The 18,499-nt window shown below is 39.3% G+C and overlaps 3 protein-coding genes across 3 annotated transcripts; all 3 read right to left on the bottom strand.

Annotated features, from left to right (window-relative positions):
• Nucleotides 1-317: 317 nt before the first annotated feature.
• LOC307126165 (hemagglutinin/amebocyte aggregation factor-like) lies at nucleotides 318-1,793 on the bottom strand (the record flags this gene model as incomplete). The annotated part of the gene is given in 6 exon segments (XM_079816570.1): nucleotides 318-363; nucleotides 798-937; nucleotides 941-950; nucleotides 1,021-1,209; nucleotides 1,576-1,654; nucleotides 1,739-1,793. Coding segments are annotated over 6 exon segments (519 nt in total).
• Nucleotides 1,794-2,005: 212 nt separating this feature from the next.
• On the bottom strand, nucleotides 2,006-7,187 carry LOC307126380 (hemagglutinin/amebocyte aggregation factor-like; the record flags this gene model as incomplete). The annotated part of the gene is made up of 5 exons (XM_079816861.1): nucleotides 2,006-2,989; nucleotides 6,185-6,337; nucleotides 6,414-6,602; nucleotides 6,967-7,045; nucleotides 7,133-7,187. 5 exons carry the CDS (start codon nucleotides 7,185-7,187, stop codon nucleotides 2,944-2,946), a joined length of 522 nt encoding a protein of 173 aa, XP_079672987.1. The 3' UTR covers nucleotides 2,006-2,943.
• mapk12b (mitogen-activated protein kinase 12b) lies at nucleotides 6,973-17,056 on the bottom strand. Its single transcript, XM_079816857.1, has 12 exons — nucleotides 16,640-17,056; nucleotides 15,612-15,741; nucleotides 15,433-15,491; nucleotides 14,022-14,133; nucleotides 13,905-13,934; nucleotides 13,607-13,654; nucleotides 13,322-13,436; nucleotides 12,762-12,833; nucleotides 12,400-12,479; nucleotides 12,214-12,292; nucleotides 11,474-11,647; nucleotides 6,973-8,389 (listed from the first exon to the last, which is right to left on the bottom strand). The coding sequence occupies exons 1-12, from the start codon at nucleotides 16,756-16,758 to the stop codon at nucleotides 8,313-8,315; spliced, it is 1,095 nt and encodes a 364-aa protein (XP_079672983.1). The 5' UTR covers nucleotides 16,759-17,056; the 3' UTR covers nucleotides 6,973-8,312.
• Nucleotides 17,057-18,499: the final 1,443 nt, after the last annotated feature.

The raw sequence follows: 18,499 nt of genomic DNA, 5'->3' as shown, positions 1-18,499 counted from the left end.
GTACATTTTTCTATTCAAATTTTCACTCTGAATATTATATCATTTATATAAAAAAAAATACTGAAGTAAATATAAATACAGAATAGTGGTCCTTATCATAAAAAAGTAGTCATGCTGTATATTTATGATGTGTATATTTCATGAAATGGATTTGTAACTCAATGTTATTTATAATTACACAAAAATGACACTTGCATATTTGCAGTCTTATAGAATGATTTTTATTCTTAAATTTGTAGGTCAATAATGGCGTTATCTTTCCATCTTGTGTTTATTTCAGATTTAAATTCGAGGATATATATTGAGTATATCGAGTCTCAGCATTGCACTTTTGTACAATACTTGTACTTCCAGCGCCGGTCTCTGAAAAACATTTAAAAAGACATCTTTTTAGTATTGGAATATGTTTCATACATCATATTTGCATCACCCTTTTCACAGTCTACTTGAAAACCTTTATCGATATTCAAATTAAACAAATATTCGAGGAAAAAATGTTCTTCCTGAAAATATACTAAATCTGCTTCTTGTAGTTTGAAACTATTCATCTTTAATGTGCAGCTGTCTAAAATCCTTAATTCTGATTGGTCAATCGTGGCATTCTGCACTATATAATGACCACAGTCAATTGCCCATGCCCATGTATTTATTTGGTAAGCAGCCTCAAAAGACACAGATAACCGGTCATTAACGTAAAATAAACTCTTTCAGGTACACCCTGCTGAAGTTTATTTATTGATATGCACTTGCATAACATTAGACAATATTCATGTATTATTTTGAGGAGCTGTACTTACTCGCGTTTATTATCATGGTAGCTTTCAGCACCCACTAGGTAGTTATGGTTTGGCACGGTCCAGTGGAAAAGCTCATCAAACCAGTTCACATAAGTAGTCCACACGCAGTCAGCAGTGCAGTGGATGTTACTTCTACAGCATTAAAACTGCCAACTGTGTGGAAAAAATGGTAATGATATCAGCTCGTGCAAAACGTCAAAACCAGTCCAAAATCAGAGCTCACCGTCTGTCCTCGTGCTTGTTGCTGTGGGAGCTGCTCATTCCTGTAATGATGTGGTGTGGTGGACACTCATAGGTCAACAGCTGGTCAAAATCATTGGCGTAAGGTGACAAGAAACATTCTGAACCAGAGTCAAAGGTGTCCTTACAGCCAAACTCCCACACCCTGTCCTCATGATGATTATGATGTTCGCTTTGGGTTTATTAGGCAGGGAAACAGTGAGGGACACATTCATTAGAACTTGATTTTTCTGATTATAAATAAGTACTTAAGTATTGTATTTAATTGAGAGTGTTACTATTAAAATTGAATATTTACTCTTAATTTTCAAATCAAATATGATACTTTTAATCCTTAAAGTTTAAAGCTAAATAAATTATACTTATCTTTTATGGCTAATAACATCCATGCTTTAAGTGTAACTGTGGTTGGACACAACTATATTCATTGATCTGTATTCTTGTGGACCACTGTGGCCTATGATATTTTGACTTTTAATTTAGCACTATTTTAACATAGTATATACCATTTCCAAAGTACAATCTGCTTTCTACTCACCTCTTTATGTAGGATATTGACTGTCCCGCGGGGCACTTAAAATCTAGAGGCTGATCAAATGTGTTTTCCCAGCGTAACTCTGTAGAGTTTGATTCAGACTGAACAATTAACAAGCATATCTATTTATTTATAAAAACAAACAGTTTTTCTTAAAGTTTCCCACCTTGTCCATTGGCCAAGAGACCCATCAGCAGTGGAAATAAAGCCGCTCTCCACATGGTGGTGTTGTGTGAAATTACAAGACAGCTTAAGACAAGCCTACAGCTTTTATAAAGACCTCAGGACTCAGGTCACATAAGTACGTAATGTAAGGTCAGTTACTTAACAAGTGAACTAATCATGTTTGAACAGGTGGGATTGATTTTACCTTCTTTTCAAGGTGATTTCTCATGAACAGACCTGTTGTGATTAAAAAAATAACCTTTACTTTACTTAGAAGAATCTTTTATTGATTTTTAGTTGTCGGCACTTGGCATCATTGAGAGCCAGTAAAACGGCACAGAGAGTAAGAATAAGTCTTTAAAAAAGGGATCGCCATCTAATTCTGAGTTTTACAGATATAAAGCACAAATCCCACTGTCATTCATAACAATTTACATCTGGTCAAATGAAACTTATGTTATTGAAACTTATGGAGCATCTTTCACATACTGTAGTTCTGCTTAAGTGACTTGCATAACTTTGTTAATTTTTATCAGCCTGCATTAGGAGATTTAGTTCCACTTTATTTTGATGGTCCCTTTGACACATTCTGTTGACTATAAGTAACGTTGCACCTACATATCTACTAACTCTCATTAGAGTGTTAGTAGAGTATTAGTAGACTGGTAGGGTTCGAATAAGTTGACTTGACATACTTGCAAAGATGCTTATAGTCAGTTGAATGTCTGTTGGGGAGCATCACAATAAAGTGCTGGCAGATTTTAAGCAGAAAGTCTACTAATACTCTGAGAGTTAGTTGAAATTTTGCAAAGTTACTTATAGTCAACAGAATGTTCAAAAGGACCTTCAAAATAAAAAGTTACCAGAAATGTTATCGTCTGTGGGAAAATAGTACATGTGCACCTTTAGAGTAAACATAGATAAGCATAGATCAGCAGAGCTGTAAATGTAAATCATTGACTTCCGGACAATCCTCTTACTTTTTCTGTGCTTTCAGAGGTCAGCCACAGTTTTTGTTTTCATCTTGCATTTATTTCAGAGGTTCATTGAACTTTATTGCAAAAAATAACACTTGCTTATTTGCAGTCTTAGACGTAGTCTTCTTCGTAGGTCAAGAAGGACATTATTTTTCCAATTTGTGTTTTATTTGAATTTGAGTGTATTTGAATTTGAGTGTATTTGCATTTGGAGGGATTTGTGAGAGTCTTAGCATTGCAATTTGGTACAGTACTTGTACTTCCATCGCCGGTCTCTGAAAAACATTTAAAAGACATTTTTTTAGTAATGAAATATGAAATATGCAATTTCACACACCATATTTGCATCACCCTGTTCACTGTCTACTGAAAACGTCTCGATTATGTATGTAACCCTTGTTCTCCGAAGGAGGGAACAGAAACGTTACGTCCGGAATGTCAACGACGTTATGGAGGATCGCATGTGAGCTCAATCACCTTCGAATGTAAACTAAACGAGCCAATGTACATTGGCGTGCGAGATTTGCCTGACAGAGCAGGTATAAATACAGAAGCAAATGCACGCACCTTTGGGCAACTCTGCTGACTGCAAAGGCTTAAAGGGTGCTCTCTGCAGTGCCGGAAGCTCCAGAGGGTAGTCCCAAGAGGGTACAGAGTGCGAGCGAGGCGGATTTAATCTCCTCGCTCCCCTCAGGAACCTGACGATCAGATCGTACTTTCCCAGGGACTTACCATCAACTGCATCGTGATGTGCGGCGATAACGGCAATATACAATTTGATAGTGGAGGACGACAGCCTACGCTCCAACCTGTCCTGCAGGAAGGAAAGCACAAAAGCGATTGAACATCTTCAGGGGTCTTCTGGCAAGACGAATACCACTCGACAAACAGGTTCCACTTAAATGCTTAGAGGTGCCTCGTAAAGGGGGCTCTAGCAGAAATTATGGTGTCTACCACCACTTGGGGTAGGCCACCTAAATCCTCCACGTCCCGTCCAGAGACCAGATGTAGAGATTCCAGAGGTCTGGACGCGGGTGCCATAGAGTGCCCCGTCTCTGAGAAAGCAGGTCCTTCATTAGAGGAATGCACCAGGGAAGGGCTGTTGCGAGGTGTACCAGTGTTGGAAACCAGGCCAAGTTGGGTCAATAAGGGGCAACTAGCAAGACCTGCTCCTTATCCGTGTCTGTGCAAGTAGGCTCAACAAAAGAAACAAAATATTTTCCACCCAGCCCTCCTCAGGGGAGTGAATGGTGTGGCAACCATCTCTCGGAAAGCTGTCCCAACCATCTCTGGGTGGCCCGTCTCAGGGACGCTTGTACTTTTGCTTGCCACCTGGCTTGGCAGCGGCCTGGACTCTGTGGCCTGAGTGGAGGCTGCTGCTGAGGCTTAGCGGGAGGAGAGGACACCGCAGGTGGAGGGGCTGCGGCCAGCACCTGGGAAATGGGGGCCCTACCCTCATGCATGTCCATGAGCACTTTGGCTGGCCTGATGGACCTGTAACAGTGCAATGGCATGCAGGGCGAAAGCAGCTTGTCCACAGGCTCTGTAAGCCTTGCCCATAAGAACAGAGGATAACTTACAGGCCTTGGATGGGAGATGCAGATTACCCCTCCAGGAGGAAGTGGACACTGGACACAGTTGCATCACAACAGGCCGCTCCACCGGGGGGATCTCCATGTACCCCATGGCTGCTCCACCATCAAGGGGTAGTGAGGGGAGAAGAGGTACCAGGGTGAGGTGCTGAGAACCAGCATGGGCCGCCCGAGAAACCAATTGTCCAACCTCAAGGGTTCGGGACATGGTTGGAGGCCTCCATTCGAGCTCGACCCTCTCATACCCCTTTTCCACCAAGGCAGTGCTAGAGCTAGATCGGAGCCAGAGCCTAGTTTCAAATCGGTTCTTTTGTCACCCAAAGCCCCAGCTCAGAGCCAGGAAAAGTGGTTCTTAAGTAGCACCAAAACATTGCTGGGCTAGAACAGGGCTAGAAGTAAGAACCGATTATGTCAGGCGTTGGGGCGGGGACAACAAGACCAACACAAACTTGAGATCCGCCGTTGTTGAAATAGCAGCTAATGGAGCTAACAGCTGCTGCTCTTTTGTAATCTCCGTCTATACAAATTACGGCGAGCTGCATGAATGCGCTGTGATTCGCTGTGTTTTCGTTGTGTTTTGATGCCGATGTAGGATCGTAAAGCCATGTGAATCAATAGTAACGCAACGTTTGCATTGTTGATGGAAGGCTTGTTCGCAGCGGTGCTGTGCAGAGACCGATTGGCGTATGATAATGAGTCCAGCGAGAGCACACGACTCCTTTTGATTCACTCATGCGTTTTTTTTTTATATCATACGTGGATCGGTCTGCGCAGCGCCGATGCATCTCGAACAAGCCTGGTGTGTTTGTGTGTTTCCCGCTGCCCAGGGTTGCCAGGTTTTCACAACAAAACCCACCCAATTGCTACTCAAAACAAGCCCAATCGCGTTTCAGGGGGGCTTCCCCGGTAAAAATCACATTTGGGGGTAAAATATGTGTTTTTTTGGCATGGTTGCCTACTTAAATTCGCATTCCCGGGGCTAGATATCACATAATTGGGGTCGCTTCAACCCGCGGACATGAAAAACAGCCCGCGGCAACAGTGATGAAGTAGCCGGACTTGGCAACACTGACTGCCACTGCCTCGCTAGCGTTGCTGAGAGAGATGAGACGTACACACAGTGACGTAAGACCTGGCTCTGTTGTGGCTCTCAGCCCGTGGAAAAGCAAACCGGTTCTTAGAAGGCTCCTCAGTCGAACCAACTATGAACTGGGACTAGCTCTGGCTCTGAACTAGCTCTAGCACTTCCTTGGTGGAAAAGGGGCATCAGTGGCCTGGGATAACATGGCCGTCAATTCTGGATCTGGCTCAGGGAATGCAGGAGGTGGCATGCAGCCAAGTCTTTATCTCCAGATGACTGAAGACCCAGACACGTGATGCAGCGATTGTGACCGTCAACTGGCGACGGATCGACCGCATCCAGTAACGCAAGGGTGGAATGACTTCTTGAAAAAGATGCAGTGTCACACCCGTGTACTCTTTTAGGGCAATAAGCTCTCATTTCAAAGCAGTGCTGAAGCAGACAGGGAACTGCCTGCTTCAGCACTGCATTTTTTTTTGTCCTTCATGAAAATATTATAAATCTGCATCTTGTAGTTTGAAACTATTCATCTTAATTGTGCAGCTGTTTAAAATCCTTAATTCTGATTGGTCAATCATGGCATTCTGCACTATATAATGACCACAGTCATTTCAATTGACCATGCCCATGTATTTATTTGGTAAGCAGCCTCATAATACACAGCTAGGTCATTAACATAAGATAAACTCTTTCAGGTATGCCCTGTTGAGGATTATTTATTGATAATCACTATTGTCCCTCACTTACATAACATTAGACAATATTCATGTTGTATTATTTTATGGAGCTGTACTTACTCATGTTTATTTTCATGGTAGCTTTCAGCACCCACTAGGTAGTTATGGTTTGGTACGGTCCAGTGGAAAAACTCATCAAACCAGTTCACATAAGTAGTCCACTCGCAGTCAGCAGTGCAGTGGATGTTACTTCTACAGCAGTAAAACTGCCAACTGTGTGGAAAAAAGGGTAATGATATCAATATTAGCTCGTGCAAAACGTCAAAACCAGTCCAAAATCAGAGCTCACCGTCTGTCCTCGTGCTTGTTGCTGTGGGAGCTGCTCATTCCTGTAATGATGTGGTGTGGTGGACACTCATAGGTGAACGGTTGGTCAAAATCATTGGCGTAAGGTGACAAGAAACAGTCTGAACCGGAGTCAAAGGTGTCCTTACAGCCAAACTCCCACACCCTGTCCTCATGATGATTATGATGTTCGCTTTGGATTCATTAGGCAGGGAAACAGTGAGGGATACATTAATTAGAACTTGATTTTTCTGATTATAAATAAGTACTTAAGTATTGTATTTCATTATGAGAATGTTACTATTTTAATGGAATATTGACTCTTACTAATTTCCAAATCCAATATAATACTTTTAATCCTTAAAGTAATATTATTGCCCACTTTTTCTGGGGTTACAACGTAAATAAATTATACATACATTATCTATTATGGCTAATAAAATCCATGATTTTAGTGTAAACTGTGTTTGGACACAAGTATATTTATTGATCTGTATTCTTGTTGACCACGGTAGCGCATGGTATCTATACCTTTTCCGAGTCCGCTTTCTGCTCACCTCTTTATGTAGGATATTGACTGTCCCGCGGGGCACTTAAAATCTAGAGGCTGATCAAAGGTGTTTTCCCAGCGTAACTCTGTAGAGTTTGATTCAGACTGAACACTTAACAACAAGCATATTTATTTATTTATAAAAACAAACAGTTTTTCTTAAAGTTTCTCACCTTGTCCATCTGCCAAGAGACCCATCAGCAGTAGAAATAAAGCCGCTCTACACATGGTGGTGTTGTGTGAAATTACAAGACAACTTAAGACAAGCCTACAGCTTTTATTAAGACCTCAGGACTGGCCACATACGTAATCAGTGTCAGTATGTTACTTAACAAGTGGGATCAAATCATGTTTGAACAGGTGGGACTGGTTTTACCTTACTCAGGAACAGACCTGCTGTGCTTAATTTTTTTTTTAACCTTTTAGCAGGAATTTTTAATTGTTTTTAGTTGCCAGCACTTGACATCTAATATAACAGCGCATAATTAAAAAAAAAAGTCTTTAAAAAAAGTGATCACCATATAATTGTAAAGCACAAACCTTTCTGCCATTTCTGCTCTAAAATATCTAACAATTTACGTCAAATGAAACTTCTGTTATTGAAACTTAGAGAGCATCTTTCACATAATTCAGCCAAAGTGACTTGCATAACTATCTTGTTGTTGTTTTTCATTTTTATCAGCCAGCCTGTATTAGGAAATTGTATTGTCTGTGTGGGAAAATAGTACACATGCACCTTTAGGGTAAACCGAGATAAGCAGAGCTGTACATTAAATATTAATATTTTAGTTTTGTGTTAGGTATTTGTATTTTCCTGAGAAAATACTACAGGTTGTTGCACTGAGAGAAGATAAATACTTCACATTATTTATTGAAAAATAATAAAATAATCAGCCAAATTCTCAAATAATTACATACATAATAAATCATGAGACATTCATGTAGATGGTTTTATTAATTAAAAAAGAAGTGTGGTGTTAAATGTTCTAACCATGGCATGTAAAAATTTATAAATTAAATAAGAACTGATCGGTAAAGTAAACATATTGTCTACTGGAACACTGAAATCATTAAGACTAGCATTCAAATGCAATGTTTTTTGGGCTGCTTTTAGTTGCAGGAAAAACATGGATTTTGCATATTCAAATTGTTTAAGAAAAATTATTCAAATAACCTTAAAATAAAATAACATGGAACCTTATAACTGACAACATTGTAAGCAAGTAAATGTGAGTTTTTCACCAAGTCATTCCATTTTCTGTTCTCTCTCTGTATTTGTCACACACTTATGCATATCAGTGACATAGTGAGACACAGTATGTGTATTTGCGTATATCTGTGTATGTATATCTCTCAGAGGGATGTTTCTTTGGAGTCTCTGATCTCTGTGATGGGTGGCTGGAAGGACAGGATCTCTGTAAAAGTGTGGCCTGCAAAGTGAGAGACAGAAATGACAATTAATCAGAGCTAAGAATCAAGTTCTGCTGTCATTGCACTTAATGAGCTCTCTTCATGTTTTTCACACCTAAGCTAACAAAAAAAAAAAAATCTAAAAATATTCCTGTTTAGTTATGAAAATGCTATTTCTGAATGTTCTCTAAACATTCAAAACGTTCAGAGTTTTTTTTAACTTTTTAAAAAAAAAATTATTCTTGATTATGCAAACGTAAAGGGAACATTTCAATTTACCATTATAGGAATGTTACTTTTGAATGTTCTCTGATTATTCTGAAACAAGTAGACAATTATCCTAAAATGGTTTTAAAAATATATGTATAAATATAATGTATAAATAATGTTTTTATGTTAACATATTGAGAACATTATTAAAGACCAAATAACATTGAAAGAACATTCTATTAACGTTACTGAAAGAACGTTTGTTCATAACTTTAGCCGCGTTTCCACTGCAGGAACTTTCCCCAGGAACTAGGAACTTTGGGGTGGTTCTCGGTGTGTTTCGACCGCAGGAACCAGGGTCTAAATGAAGTTCCGGGTAAATATTTCCCCCTCCAAACGGCCCTGCTCGCGAGGTAGTACTTTTTCAAAGTTCCGGAACTTTCGGGGGTGGGACTTGGGCGCTGAACATGCTGATTGGTTGAGCTCACGCAGCAAGTCTTGCGAGGTTCGTTCTGCGTTCAGTAAATATCAGTCTCGCTCTTTCTGTCTGATGGCGCACATTGTCTCCGCAATCGCACGGTCAATGTGCATAGTAGCTGATAATAACGTTGTCTTATTTTAAATCTAGCTTTACAAGCTTTCAGAATACGCTTTAGTATCAGTGCTCGTCTCTTTTCCGCCGTTTTGTTAATTACATATTTAGTAAACCAATACATAACTACCAAAAGCAGCGCTGCTTGCATCTCCTCCATACTTGTTATTGTTGCAGACAGTATCGCACAAAAATGATTACTGTCCGTCGCCGACTGGGAGGAACAGTTGCGCGCAGTCCCATGTCTCTGGACTGATTTGCCTAATCTTCACGGTACTTTAGACCGCAGTGGAAACGCAGACAGTAGCAGGTCTGGAGGGAAAACAGTTCCTGTAAAAAAAGTTCCTGGTACAAATTGTTCCGGGTAATTTCGGTGGAAACGGGGCTTTTGAGAGAACCTTACTAGAACATTAGCCAAAGTTCTGAAGTGTTCCCTGTTAGCTGGGATTATTCTTCCTTAACCTCAACGCATAGAAATTAAACCTAGCATTTCTCTTATTTTAGTTACACTTTATTACCAAAAGTTCTGGGACACCTGCCTTTACATGCACGTGAACTTTAAAGTGAAATTGTCCAAAACATCTTTCCTTTCACTGGAACTAAGGGGCCAAGCACAACCCCTGAAAAACAACCCCACACCATAATCCTGCCTCCACCAATCTTTACGCTTGTCCCAATGCAGTCAGGCAAGTACCGTTCTCCTGGCAACCGCCAAACCTAGACTCGTCCATCAGATTGCCAGACAGAGAAGCGTGATTCATCACTCCAGAGATTAAGGCCGTTTTCACACCTGAAAGTCCGCACCAAGGTCCGAACCGAAGTTCATGTTTTGATACTTTTTATATATTCGGTTAGTTTTGGTTTGGTTTCACATTGCAATTATGCGAGTGCACTAAAGAACTTTACATGACGCACTTGCGTCCACTCGTCATCATCTATGTGGGCTGCATCTGGACATTGATTGGTTTGTAAACTGACGTGCGTCTGACGTCAGCGTCTTTGACAAGAATGAATGAACGGACGCATATCGTTGCCACTATTGAACCGTGCGCATTGCTTGACTATTTTTTATTCGTTACGTTTAAAAGTGGACATTTCAAGCTTTATATACACATATTTCTCATGTTTGTGAGGCAAGTAGCCTGCTGAGTTTCGGTTTATTTGAGACGCGCTCCTGTTTATGTGCAAAGCATGTGATCGCTCCCGCGATTATTGTCTGCTATAGACTATTTGCTTTTTATTTATTAAATCCAGGCAATTATCTGATTAAACATTGATTAAAATTAAGATACAATTTATACAAAACGAAATTCCCATTAAAGAAATGCTTTCTAAGCAAAATCATACAAAATTTTGTTCAAAATTATTTCTGACTTTCTGTCTTCTGACATATTGCACATATTTTCTCTTTTCATAATCAATGTAGCCTATATTGAATTTAAAAATAACGTTATAATATTTAAACATAAACAGGAACTTCCTGTAAATGATCTGAAAGTCCGAACCATACAGAAAATGCTTTCAGACTAGAAACGAACCGAACCTTTGTTCAGTTTGATCCGGACCGAGACTACCTCTTTTCGTCGGACCAAATTTCGTCTGTTTGGTCCGGACCGTGGTACGGGGGAGGTTTCACACCTGCAATTTTGATTCGGACCAAACTGAAAAGTCCGAAAATCCGGACCAAACAAGGTAGGTGTGAAAACGCCCTAAGTCTCCACTGCTCTAAAGTCCAGTGGCAGCGTGCTTTACACCACTGCATTCAATGCTTTGCATTGCACTTGGTGATGTAAGGCTTGGATGAGCTGCTCGGCCATGGAAACCCATTCCATGAAGCTCTCTACACACTGTTCTTGAGCTAATCTGATGGACACATGAAGTTTGGAGGTCTGTAGTTATTGACTGCAGAAAGTTGGCGACTTCTGCGCACTGACCCCACTATGTGATTTTATGTGTCCTACGACTTTGTGGCTGAGTTGGTGTTGTTCCCAATTGCTTCCACTTTGCTATAATACCACTAACAGTTGACCGTGGAATATTTAGTAGTGAGGAAATTTCACAAATTGACTTATTGCGCAGGTGGCAACCTTTTACTGTACCACACTTCATGAGTTCATGAATTCACTGAGTTCCTGAGAGCGACCCATTCTTTCACAAATGTTTGTAGAAGCGTCTGCATGCCTAGGTGCTTGATTTTATACACATGTGGTCATGGAAGTGATTGGAACACTTGAATTCAATGATTTTGAGGGGGTCCTAATACTTTTGGCAATATTGTGTTAACTTTCAAGACTTCTCATACGTTTCCATTGCTCCAGAGGCAGTTCTGTGTTGTCCATGGAGTGGTCATACGGCAGGGCCTCCGTCTCTTCCTCAGGTTCTCTGTACTCTGTAAACAGGGGGAGCTCAAGCGCTTCTGCAGCACTCACACGCTTTTCTGGATCCAGAACAAGCATCCGCTCCAGAATGCTCACGGCTGAAAAAGACACACATTAGACACAAATAACTCTTAGATAAACAGTACAATTGACCCTAAGACTAGCTATGTTTCCATCCAAAGATGCAAATTTAAATTACAATAAGTGCAAAATTGGAATATGGCATAAAATTCCAATTTGGTGCAAAATATCTGTAATCAAAGTTACTGTGATCGGGGAAGCCACTGTGGCTCTTTTCCTACTTCATAAATGACTTGCGCCTCAGAGTACCCGATGTTTGGGAACACACTCACAGTTCTGGGAGGTCATTACACCCAAACATTTCAGAATGACCAAACCAACATTTAAGATGCTGTGCAATAAAATTGGTCCACTGGCTAGTCCAGTAACTTGTCTAATCACATCATTAGTTGAGGCAAAATCAAGTGAGTTTTTTTGTTGAGCTTTGAGGGATTTAACGGATATAACAATTGTCTGCAAATTCTAAAAACGTATGCATTTGGCGTTTCCATCCAGTTTTTAATGCGATATCCCAAAATTTGCATATACTGTAAATGGATAGATGGAAACATAGCTAATCTAGCAAAGGAAATACATAGCTTACCCTCTGAGCTGGCTTTGAAGAAAATAGTGTTTAAGTCTTTCTTTGGTACTTTAGGTAAACCTCGGATATAGTTTTTGGCCTGTATGAATGGATAAAAAAACCAACAAAAAAAGCATGCATCAATTGTGCATTCCCATGTCTAAATGTATGTAAAGTAGTGTTTCTTTTCATCTGTAATACACTCACGTCTTGGCTTTGTAGCTTCACTATGAAATCTGGTGCTGGTGTTCCCGTGATTTTCATGATCTCTTTTAGCTGGTCCAAGTCTACAAGTCTATGTCAAGGATTCAGTGAAAGAATAGACACAGTACAATCACTTTTCTGCAGTTAAGCCTCTGTAATTTCTATTGTGGATTGTAGTAGAGCATTTTTGGCGAAAGCTATGTCAATTCAATTCAAATAAATGTAGAAATGTGCCATGATCGCTACTGTGATGTAAGTACACAAACAAAGAGCAACATGTCATTTTTTTTTTCATTAAATTAAATCATTTGGCTAATCATCAAAACACCAGAACATTGTTTGTTACATTATGAGGAAAAAGATACGGTCATTTCCTTTAAAAAGTGGCCTTCCAAGCAACATCTCCGCCATGATGCAGCCCACTGACCAGATATCAACTAAAACAGAAAAAGAGTGTTTGATCACATCAGTCAATAAAAGTATGTAAATCTGTTATCAAAAGTGAACAGGGGCTGCGTCCGAAATCACATAGGCTACTCTCTTGAATAATAGGTACATATTTTGGATAAGTGCTTGAATGTTATATGTGTGGTATGAATGTAATCCAGATGTACTACATTCGACATGTTGTCATTATCATGTGACCGTCATTTGCGCTGCTTCACACACATCTTCTCCCGTGGCCTCATGGGATAGTAAAGCACAATGTATGCACACTTTACAATCTCGCCGGAAATGTTGTCATTTGTCTACTCTTTTATGAGTATGATGAATTCAGACATATTTATTTTGTCACATACTGTTTTTCGCCATCTATATAGTAGGGAAGTATGCGATTTCGGATGCAGCCCAGGACTCTAGTGCCACTGAGGTCATTGTGATGCCCTACAGCGACGTCTAGTGGTTAGGGATGTAATATCTACACCTGTTTGTGTGTAGTGCATCCAGTTGAGGATAACCTCCGGTGCTCTGTACCAACGTGTCACCACATAACCCGTCATTTCTGAATCTGCCTGACGTGCAAGTCCAAAGTCAAGGATCTGCACACATTTTTTTTTTCTTCAATGTCAAGAGGGGACCAATATTTGTAATCTTACATTTAAATAATTATGAATCCTAAACAAAGAGGTTTTTATATGAAACTCCAGCTTTTGAGGAAAGTTGATGTAGACAGTCTTTGTTTAAATTGCACTGTAAGTTGGTTTAATACCTTCAGCTCACAGTCCTGGTTCACAGCCAGATTTCCTGGTTTCAGATCCTGAGGAACGACAACCAAAGTACACATTTACAAAAAACACTTATAATACATCTAATAAATAAAATGCTCCTGTTTATTATTTATATATATATATATTTTTGAAGAAACATCAATACACGCCTCCTCCATACATTTTCTCAGAGATGAGAAAAGAGAAGGGATGGACAGAGGATGAATGGATGTCAGGGTTGAATGAAGTGGTCACCCAACCCCCTCTGTGCATCTTATTAAACTCTCAGAGGTCACATACCCTGTGAATGATCCCGGCTGAATGAATGTACTGTGGAAAAAGAGCAAGACAGAGAGATTTATAGATATACTACCACAAAACTATAAAGAAGGACCGAGTGTTTCGTCTGTGTCTAACCTTGAGACCCCTCAGTATCTGATAGACCAGAAACTGCACCCTGTCCTCGGATAGTCTCTGCATCTTCATCAGCTTTCCCAGATCAGTTCCCATAAACGGCATCACCAGGTAACTTAGAGAAAAAGACAGTTCCACTGTTGGTCTGTAATGACTGGACTTTGTTAGTACTTTAATGAACATTTGATAATGATCTGTTTTATATATTGTTAATGGTTCACTCTCAGAAAAAAGGTACAAAAGCTGTCACCAGGATGGTATCCCTTAAAAAGGCTCAAGTAGTACCATTTAGGTACCAGTATGTACCTTTGAGGTACTTATATGCACTCTTTAGGCACAAAGGTGTGCCTTTTGTAAGGGTACACTCTCAGAATATTTTTTTAAATTGTAAACAGCTTGTCACTGGGTCAGTAGTACCCTTAAAAGGTGCATATTAGTACCATAGAGTATAGCAATACATACCATAAAGGATTAGTTCACCCAAAAATGAAAATTGTCATTAATTACTCACCCTCATTCAAACCCGTAAGACCGTCGTTCATCTTTGGAACACAAATGAAGAAAGCTTTCCGAGAGCTCTCTGACCCCTCCATAGACAGCAATTTAATTACCACTTTCAAGGCCCAGAAAGGAAATAAAGACATTGTTAAAATAGTCCATGTGACTCCAGTGGTTCAACCTTAATTTTATGAAGTGATGAGAGTGCTTTTTGTGCGCAAAAAACTAACTTTATTCAACAATTTATTCACGTCTGCTGTTGATATAGTGTAAAGAGTGCAGTGCTTCCTAGTTCTACAGCAGAACGACTCGTGCGCATGCGTCGTGGAGCTCACGTGAACAGCATCGGCCAATGGTAAGCCAGCCTTTTGAAAGCGCTGCACTGTTTACACTGCGTCAACAGCTTAAGAGTCTGACACAGGCTAGAAGAAATTGTTGAATAAAGTTGTTATTTTTGTTTGTTTTTTTTGCGCACAAAAAGTATTCTCGTCGCTTCATAAAATTTAAGGTTGAACCACTGGAGTCACATGGACTATTTTAATGATGAATACCTTTCTGGACCTTAAAGGTATTAATCAAATTACTGTCTATGGAGGGGTCGGAGAGCTCTGAAGATATTCTGAAGATGATCGAAGGCATTACGGGTTTGGAACGACATGAGGGTGAGTGATTAATGACAGAATTTTCATTTTTGGGTGAACTATCCCTACTACTATAAACCGTTTAGGGGTAAAAAAAGGTACAAGTATGTCCTTTTAAGTGTACTGCCCCAGTGATAAGCTGTTGTACGGCTAAAGGTAAGTTTTTGTGCAAACAATTTTCTGACAGTGTACCGCCCCAGAGACAACTTTTGTACTTTTTCTTCTGTGAGTGTAGTGTAAAAATCTAGCACATTTATAATGTCTACTTTACTCACAAATCCTGGAATCTGTCCAACAAGATTTCCGAGGTAAAGACATCCAGCAGCCCAATAACCTGTCCGGTTAGTTAGAATTAGATATTAGGGCGCATGAACAACATTAACAAAGTGAATATCTATATATATATGTCATAACATACTCATAGAGGCAAAACAGGGGTAAATATTTAACATACATTCTCATGTTTCATGTGCTTGAGGAGTCGTAGCTCTCTGTAAGCGCGTTTGGCGAACAGTCTGGACTGGAACGGCCGGTGGAGTTTCTTGATGGCCACACGCACTCCTGTCTTACGGTCAATGGATGAACTTTGGATAGATTTAAAAGAGTAAGATCAATTCTTGACATGTTCTTATAACACTTTACATAACCATCACTGGGGTGTTAAAGTGCGATGAAGTAGACTTCATCCATGGACATTGCATGGTCATGTCGATTGCATTTCTCTACGTCTACGTCTGGACCCTAAAATGTGGTCAGGAAAGAGGTTGTGTATTGAGTGTAGTGTGCAACAGGTCGATTACTCAATCTGAAACTTGAGCAACTTGGACAAGTGAAGAATCTATTAAAGCGGAAAGCCTTCTGAAGACCAACACTGTGTCTTTAATTCGGCAACTTCTGCTTGTTAAACGCAGACAATGGCATCAGCAGGGAGGCTTTGTTACGCAACCTCTTGTCTTGCAAAGGGAGAAAAGTTTACAGAGGTGTCACAGTTTCGCACAGATAAACCAGGAAAATGAAGAAAACGGTTGGAATTTATGATAGAATAAAAGAAAACAAGGCCAATCTATCAGTGTTCGTTCATTGCACAGTTTCCTTTAGAAATATCCTTCTTTCTACTGAAAGTCAGTGCATTCTTTCACATGTAAAGTAATTTTAACAGCCTAATTAAATAGAAACGCCTTGATTCATGGGGGGTTTGGGGCTCCAAACAAAATATTGGGAGTCTTAAATCTATGCATTTTGATAAAACTTTCTACAAAAGTTAACTTTACAAGTGCATCAGAACCAGAGGTAACCATAGCAACAGTACAAAAATACACAAGCATGATATTTATGCATTTGTAAAATATTTGTAGGATATAGCGCAATCTTTATAGCGCAAGACGAATTGCACTAAATTCCGAAAAATAGGAAGTAATTCTGGAAGAGTAATTCTGACACTTTAAATAATTATAAACCTTTAAATACTAACGGTATACTTACCAGACAGTTCCGTATGCTCCGGTTCCTATTTGAATGAGATCTCTGTATCTCTCCGGCACGTCCCAAACGGTTCTGTTTATGTCCTGGCGATAAAATCCTGCCCTGGTTCGCTGTGACATTCTCAGAGGCTGTTGAAAGTAAGTATTTCTTTCACATGTGAAATTGTCCTTTTTCTGTTCTCATTTTTTTTAATCGAGAATTTTGTTTAAGAAGCTCTCAGAAAGAGCGCAAACGGAGCGCAACTTTGGTAGAGCACCGGCAGATTTGGGGGCGGTTCAAAGTTTCCACAATTACGCACTGGAGACGCGCTGAATCTACACTAGGACATCGCAAAGCAGCTTTTTCGTGATGTTATCAGATTTGTAAATGAGGTTTAACTGACTCCCTTTATTTTTTAAAACGCCTAACACCGTGACGGGTTTCAGGAAAAGAGTTTCATTTTTATTAAGAGAGTGGGTGAGGGGCACGTGGCTACATGCTGGTGAGACTGGCTGACTCACAAAGGGTGAAAGACCCATCCAGTCCCACTGAAACCGCTGAAGGCAGTTTTTAACTTTCTTTAAAGGGAATGCAGGAGACCAGGAGGAGGGTGGAGATATTAAGGGCAAAGGGCTAAGGCCAGATAACCAGGACATCTGAACAACGTCACAAAAGTGACACTTTGTGCCAAGTTAGAATATTTTATACTAATACACTGTACTGTCCTGAAGGGAAGCAGGACAGTTGTTGATGTTCGTCATTTGCACAAAATGTAAATGTGAGAATCCCCACCCATTTTACCCATTCAACTTAAGATGATGGTATCTAGTTTCATGACATCAAAGTTACACTGTAGTCATTCAGGATTTTCCGAAACATATTGAGAAATAACATTGGTTTACAATGCACTTCCTGAAAAGCAGTTTCATATTTTGAAAAAATAAAAGACTTCATTCTGTGAACATCTGCTTTTACCCAAATGCTTTTCAAATATTGTGTAATTCATTTTTGTAGACAGAAAAATTAAAATTGCTTTCTCAGAAAAAAAGGAAATTCTATTTGGCATAAGGAACTAGGACTGTTAGTCATTGGCCCTGGCATTTTTGTCATTATTTTCATACATAAGCGTTAATTTATTACATTCTTATATACACTACCAGTCAAAAGTTTGGAAACTACTATTTTGATTGTTTTTTTTAAAAGAAGTCTCTTCTGCTCACCAAGGCTGCATTTATGTTAACAAAAAGCTGTAATATTGTGAAATATTACTTTCTATATGAATATATTTTATGTCATTTATTCCCGTGATGCAACGCTGAATTTTGAGCATCACTACTCCAGTCTTCAGTGTCACATGATCCTTCAGAAATCATTCTAATATGATGATTTGCTGCTCAAGAAACATTTATGATTATTTTCAATGTTGAACGCAGTTGTGCAGAATTTTTTTTTAGGATTCTTTGATGAATAGAAAGTTCAAAAGAACAGTATTTATCAGAAATATAAAGCTTTTCCAACAGATTAGCGTTCAAATGTTTTGGGTCGGTAAGATTTTTTTTTTTTGGGGGGGTAACTTAAAGAAATTAATAAATTTATTCAGCAAGGATGCATTAAATTGATCAAGTGACAGTATATACATTTATAATGTTGCAAAAGCTTTATATTTCCGATCAATGCTGTTCTTTTGAACTTTCTATTATTTAAATTATCCTGAGGAAAAAATGTACACAACTGTTTTCAACATTGATAATAATAATAAATGTTTCTTGAGCAGCAAATCAGATTTCTGAAGGATCATGTGACTCTAAAGACTGGAGTAATGATGCTGAAAATTCAGCTTTGAAGCACAGAAATAAATTGCATTTTAAAATATATTCAAAT

Source organism: Gobio gobio (genome assembly GCF_949357685.1).
Source record: "Gobio gobio genome assembly, chromosome: 5".
In the NCBI taxonomy this organism is placed as follows: domain Eukaryota; kingdom Metazoa; phylum Chordata; class Actinopteri; order Cypriniformes; family Gobionidae; genus Gobio; species Gobio gobio.
The sequence above is the reverse complement of the archived record's forward strand: the minus strand, read 5'-3'. Positions and strand labels throughout refer to the sequence as shown.